The sequence below is a fragment of the Nicotiana sylvestris genome, chromosome 9 (assembly GCF_000393655.2).
Source record: "Nicotiana sylvestris chromosome 9, ASM39365v2, whole genome shotgun sequence".
NCBI lineage: Eukaryota > Viridiplantae > Streptophyta > Magnoliopsida > Solanales > Solanaceae > Nicotiana > Nicotiana sylvestris.
This window is the reverse complement of record NC_091065.1, coordinates 40,028,768-40,035,450: the sequence shown is the minus strand read 5'-3', so window position 1 is coordinate 40,035,450 and position 6,683 is coordinate 40,028,768. Positions and strand designations below refer to the sequence as shown.

The 6,683-nt window shown below is 40.6% G+C and overlaps 1 protein-coding gene across 1 annotated transcript; it reads right to left on the bottom strand.

Annotated features, from left to right (window-relative positions):
- Nucleotides 1-823: 823 nt before the first annotated feature.
- Nucleotides 824-1,390, bottom strand: LOC138877476 (uncharacterized). Its single transcript, XM_070157087.1, has one exon. It carries the CDS (start codon nt 1,388-1,390, stop codon nt 824-826), a length of 567 nt encoding a protein of 188 aa, XP_070013188.1.
- Between the last annotated feature and the right edge of the window lie 5,293 nt (nt 1,391-6,683).

Here is a 6,683-nt window from a genome sequence, read left to right as displayed (position 1 = left end):
GATGGAGGTAGAGCTTAACCTCGGAAGACAGAATGGTAGCCTTATGAAAGAATGCAGATGGAGACAACTTTTAGTCTTAGAAGGCAGAATAGTAGCCTTATGCAAATGCAGATGGAGGTAGAGCTTAACCTCGGAAGGCAGAGTAATAGCCTTATGCAAGAAATAAAATGGCAAATGGTAGTAGAGCTTTCTTAGGTGATAGCAGATTGCGGTGTTGCTATTATTGGGATCATTGTGACATACAGGGCATCACCGGTGTATATTGATAGCAAATGTTTGCAAGTGCAATGGTTCGGAGAGTCGTGTTCTTGAATAATGTTTGTCCCATGAGTGTATCGTATGTTTGATGATTTCGCAATCCCAGTGCCCGCATCCAAAGAAAAATTGTGAGTTTTGTCGAAGGGAGAGGTTAGTTCGTATCTCTGCTGGCTTTGCTTGACCTGCTCGGCTTTGATCTGGTGATACTGTATATATCATTGGGGTAGCATTGCTAACAAAGCAATTTTAGTAATAAACATGCATGATTTCGTCAAAATATGACATAAGTATATAATTAAGATAGCTTTTCAGATGAACCGATGACTGCGATGTAGCTTTTCAGTTTAATGGGTTGATACTTCTGACTGTTGCTTGCGTCGATCGGCTGAAATTACTTCAGAATTTTGAGGGTCCTCCACAAAATTCTTCCCCAGTTTCTAACTACGGGGGAAATGAAAATTTTATTGAATTGCGACCGAACCCAAAGTGCTGCCTATATGTCCCCTCTTAATAGGAATTAGGTCAGGCGTAGTTCAATTTACATCATATAGGGGAAGCATAAAGATTACACATAGTAACGCTTGACTGCATCTGAGTTAATTGGCTTTGGCCAGACTTCTCTGTCCATTTCTACAAGTATGATGCCTCCTCTGGTCAGAACCCGGTGAACCATGTATGGACCCTTCCAGTTGGAAAAGAACTTCCCTTTGGCTTCATCTTGATGCGAAAAAACTTTCTTTAACACCAGCTGCCCCGATGTGAATTGTTTTGGTTTGATTCTCTTGTTGAAGGCCCTGAACATTCTGTTCTGATAGAGTTGACCATGGCAAACTGCATTCATTCTCTTTCCGTCTATAAGGGCTAATTGCTCATAACGACTTTTCACCCACTCTGTGTCGTCGAGATCGGCTTCTTGTATGATCCTTAGGGAAGGAATTTCTACCTCGGCGGTAATGACTTCCTTTGTACCATAAACCAGCATATAGGGGGTTGCCCCGATTGATGTGCAAACTGTGGTGCGATACCCCAATAGAGCAAATAATAACTTCTCTTGCCACTGTTTATATTTCTCTATCATTTTTCTCAATATCTTCTTGATATTCTTGTTGGTGGCCTCTATAGCTCCATTCATCTGAGGCCTACAGGCTGTGGAATTCTTGTGTTTGATCTTGAAGGTTTCACACATAGCTTTCATCAAGTCACTATTGAGATTGGAGCCATTATCAGTAATGATCAACTCTAGAATCCCGAATCGACAAACAATGCGGTCACGGACAAAGTCTGCCACGACTTTCTTAGTTACTGCTCTGTAAGATGCTGCTTCGACCCATTTGGTGAAGTAGTCGATTGCTTCTAAGATAAACATGTGCCCGTCGGAAGAGGCAGGCTCGATTGGTCCAGTAACATCCATTCCCCAGGCGGCGACCGTCCATGGTGAGCTTTTTGCATTAAGCTCATTTGGAGGTACCTTTATCATGTCTGCATGTATCTGGCAGTGGTGGCACTTCCAGATGTACTGGATGCAGTCCGTTTCCATAGTCATCTAAAAGTAACTAACCTAGAGTATCTTATTTGCCAAGACAAAAGCATTCATATGTGGACCGCAGGTCCAAGCATGAATTTCCTCTAGTAGCCTGGATGTTTCCTTTGTGTCGACACATATTAATAATCCTAAATTGGGGGTCCTCCTATACAGGATTCCCCCGCTGTGAAAGAAGTTGTTCGACAATCTCCGAAGTGTGCGCTTCTTAGTAGGATTTGCAAGCTCTGGGTACTCTCCTTTTGACAAATATTCCTTGATATCATGAAACCAAGGCTTTCCGTCTGCTTCGTCTTCAACATGGGCATAATAAGCCGGCTGATCTTGGATTTTCACTAGAATGGGATCAATGAAATTCTTGTACGGATGTTGTATCATAGATGATAGGGTAGCCAATGCATCGGCGAACTCATTCTAGATTCTGGGAACATGCTGGAATTCCGTCTTTGTGAATCTCTTTCACAATTCCTGTACATGATGCAAATATGGGAGTATCTTGGAGTTCTTGGTTGCCCACACTTCACGCACCCGATGTATGAGTAGGTCAGAATCTCCAATCACTAGTAATTCTTGAATGTTCATGTCAATGGCCATTTTAAGCCCTAATATGCAAGCTTCATATTCAGCCATGTTGTTGGTGCACGGGAACCTGAGTTATGCGAACACCGGATAATGCTGACCGGTTTCTGATACTAGGATAGCTCCTATGGAAATTCCTTTGAAATTCGCTACTCCATCGAAAAATATTCTCCAACCACCATAGGGTTCTGCAATGTCTTCTCCTATGAATGATACCTCTTCATTAGGAAAATACATTTTCAGGGGTTTGTATTCTCCATCCACGTGATTTTCAGCAAGGTGGTCTACTAGTGCTTGTCCCTTGACTGCTTTCTGAGTTACATAAACAATATCGAACTCACTCAACAAGATTTGCCACTTGTCTAGCTTGCCAGTGGGCATGGGCTTCTGAAGGATGTACTTCAAAGGATCTATCCTTGATATGAGATATGTAGTATAGGCATAGAAGTAGTACCTCATCTTCTGAGCTACCCAAGTCAAAGCACAACAAATGCTCTCTAATAGAGAATACCGGGCCTTGCTGGGTGAACTTCTTACTGAGGTAATAAATGGCCTGCTCTTTCCTCCCCGTTTCATCATGCTTCCCCAGAATGCAACCAAAATCTCCATCCAATACTGCAAGGTAGAGTAATAAAGTTCTTCTTTGCTCGGGCGGGACTAAAACTAGCGGTGTTGACAGGTATTCCTTGATTCTGTCGAAGGCCTTCTAGCAGTCATTGGTCCATTTATTAGCGGCATCCTTCTTCAACATCTTGAAGATTGGCTTACAAATAACTGTAGATTGTTCTATGAACCGACTGATGTAGTTGAGTCTCCCCAAGAAACTCATCACATCCTTCTTATTCTTTGGTGGTGGTAGTTCTTGAATAGCTTTGACTTTCGACGGATCCATCTCAATCCCTTGGCGGCTCACAATAAAACCAAGCAATTTCCCAGTAGGAACCCCAAATGCACACTTCGCGGGGTTCAGTTTCAAATTGTACCTTAGCAATCTATTGAAGAACTTTCTCAAATCTTCCATGTGATCAGTGGCCTTCTTGGACTTGACGATGACATCATCTACATACACCCCAATCTCCTTGTGTATCATATCATGGAAAATAGTAGTCATGGCCCTAATGTAGGTGGCCCCTACATTCTTCAGGCCGAACGACATCATCTTGTAATAGTACATTCCCCGCGGCATAATGAATTTCTCAGTATCTTCCTCATCCATCCAGATCTGATGATAACCAGCGAAGCAACCTACAAATGACTGTGAGCACGTGATTTTTGCCCTACATGAATTACTCCCATAAATCCAAAACAAAAAAATTTCTTTCAGTGTTTGCAATTTTGGGGATTTTCGTGGCATTTTCTGGTAATCGTTTGCATTTGTATGTGCATTTTTATTTTGTTTAATTATTGAAAATTACAAAAAATATGTTGCATTTGCATTTAGGATTTAATTTTACATTTTTAGGATTAATTAACAAATTATTTTATAAAAATAGGAAAAAATCACAAAATAATTTATTTTGCACTTTTAATTTTAATTTTGAATTTTAGTAGTTTTTTCCTTTAATTTGTTTTTAATTATTTGTAGTAACAATTATTAGGGCTAATTAATTTAATATGGTAGTATAATTTGGTTTAGAATTTAATTTAGGTTTTAATTTTAATTTTGGAAAAAAGAAAAAAAAAGAAGTGTGAAATTGAAAAAAAAAAAGAAAAAGAAAGAAATAAGAGGGTTAAATCTGGGCCAAAATCAACCCAGATTTCCCCAGCCCAAACATAATCACCCATGTACCCCGCCGAAACCCACGCCTCACCCGGTCCAAATCCCCCAACTAAGTCAAACGACGCCGTTTCAGCAGGCTTGATCTGGGCCGTTGATATCGCCTGATCCAAGGGATCAAAACTGGGGGGGGGGGTTTCAATATATATATGTCCGAACGTACCCTACCCCCCCTTATTTCATCTTTCCCACACCCCCGTCTTTAGAGAGCCCAAGCCTAACCCTAACAGAACTGCCCCCTTTTCCGCCACCATCCACCGGCAATGCCAACTCCAACCACTCCCAAAATGACACCCCATAACCATTAGGAGCTCCTCATTCCAAATTCCCCTTCCATTTGCCTCGAATTAACCCAAAACGTTTCGAATCTGGTTTTGAAAAAAAAACTAGCGCCGCCCTTGTGCTCACCGGTGGCGCCGCCGCCTCCATTTAGCCCCAAACTAACACCCCACAACCCCCAGGATCCCCTCATGCCAAATCCACAACTACTCTCCTTCAAATCGGCCCGGAGCCCCGTGAATCTCGAATCTGAGGTCAACCCCAAATGTTCAAAGCCACTCTGTCGTCAATCCTGGTGCATGCATGGGTAGAAGGCATCGTTCTTCGAGGTCTAAAATTCGGATTCATTGTTCGACCTTAGCTTTGTTAGGGCTTTCATCTCCGATAGATTCCGAGTCTACATAGGTAAGCCCTTTTCTTCTCTTGTCTTCTCTTCCTTTTGGTTGTCTTATTCTCTTCATCCTCCCCTTTTCTTTAGTTTAAACTTCTCATACCAGTCTGACTGAAACTCGACTAATCTCTCGAGTTTAGATTGGTCTTCCGGTCATTGTCCTTCTCTTTTTCGTGAAAGTTTGTTTCCTAATATATTTAGTTCGTTGTGTTAATAGCATGGATAACTTTCTGATCTTGTTTTCTGTTTAGCCATCCAAGTTATTTTAAAAATTAAGTTACTTCAACTGAGTTAAAACCTTGCCTAGTCATTGTTAATTGATCAGTAAGTTAGTAGAGTTGCTTTGAAATCATTGCAAGTTATCATGGCCTGCAGATTTTTTTCTTTTCAAATAGATAAGGTTTCGTCTGGGCTTTGGTTTGTCTTTGGTCCATTTGGCAAAAGGCAGCCCAAATTGGTTTGGTTTCTTGGGGTAAATTCAGTCGTGGGTTAATTTGACCCCTGTCTCATTTGGGGTTTAAGGTAAATAACTGGGGTATGGGGGTTAGTTTGGGTAATCTTAGTGAGAGAATCTACTTGTAACTATTTGGGAAGCTTCTAGGAAGCCGCAGGGGACTACTTGGCAAAATCTGAATTTACACCAGGGGTGTTTAAGCTAAAATGGGAACTAAAAAGGACTGAATGGCAAAATGTATCTCCTTGGGTATGCCCTATTTGCTTGCCTATAAAGGCATCTTTTCCTTGCCATTCAAGGCAGATATAGAGAGATTAGAAAGCTGAATTTCAAAAAAGGCCAAATGGCTGAAAATTAGAGTAAAAATTACTGTTTCATTGAAATTCACTCTGTAATTCCTGCATGTTTTCAAATCCTGAAAAGAGTTTCTGGTTGATATAGTCTTAAAAGGGACTGAGATTGGGTGTGTGAGCTTTAATTTTTAAGTTGTTTGGGTATTGTTCGAGTGGGATTGTCTTCTATTTTGTTTTCAAGTTCATCTTGGTTGTGCTGGTGTTGCTGGTATTGGCTTGCTGCAGTTCTGTTGCTGATTCTCCATTTTCTGCTTTTATTTTCAAATTCCAGGTACAAGTTCTGGACCTTCATGATGTAAGGCTTGATTCAAGGATGAAATGGAAGCACTATTATGCTTTAGTTCTTTGTTTCTTTGCTTGATGTTTGTACTCCCTCATTTATTCATAGTATAATCCTAGTTAAATTCCTTTTAAGTAATCGAATTCTCATGTTGTAATTAGTTGTGAACTGTGGAGACTATCACATATTTGGATCTTACTGTTTTTTCAGCTTTAGTGTTATAGGTCAATTTTGCAATCCTTATTATCTGTATGTAGAAGTTATTGTGATAAGTCCCATTACTGTCAGCATGTATAAGCTTGAAATTCATATAGCAATTTGGTTGAACCTTAGTAATTAAGCTATGTTGTTCACAAAGTATGAAAATCATCAGGGGTCTGATTTATAAGGGTATTGATTCCAGTCAAGTGTCTTCAAGGTTGTTTCATGTTTAAATGTTAGTATAGGTTTAATGTTTGAAATATTATGTGAGCAGGAAAGGGCTTAATGTGTGTTTGGTACAAGTGTTAAAATCCTGTGGTGAATGGATGCCTAAGCAGTCAAATGCTATAGCTCCAGCTTTGTGGTCGTTCGATTCGAGTGTGGAAATCTGCAATTTTTTTAAGTTCATTCGTTCATGCGTTTTCTTTGTTTGAAAACTTTCCTCCTGCGGCTGCTTGGACTCGATCCTCTGATCTCTTCCTCATTCGACTTGGGCAAGCTTCCGTTCAAATTGAGCCTGCCTCAAGACCAATACCAATTCTGGCCTGGCATGCCGAGGCCTGACCGTCTT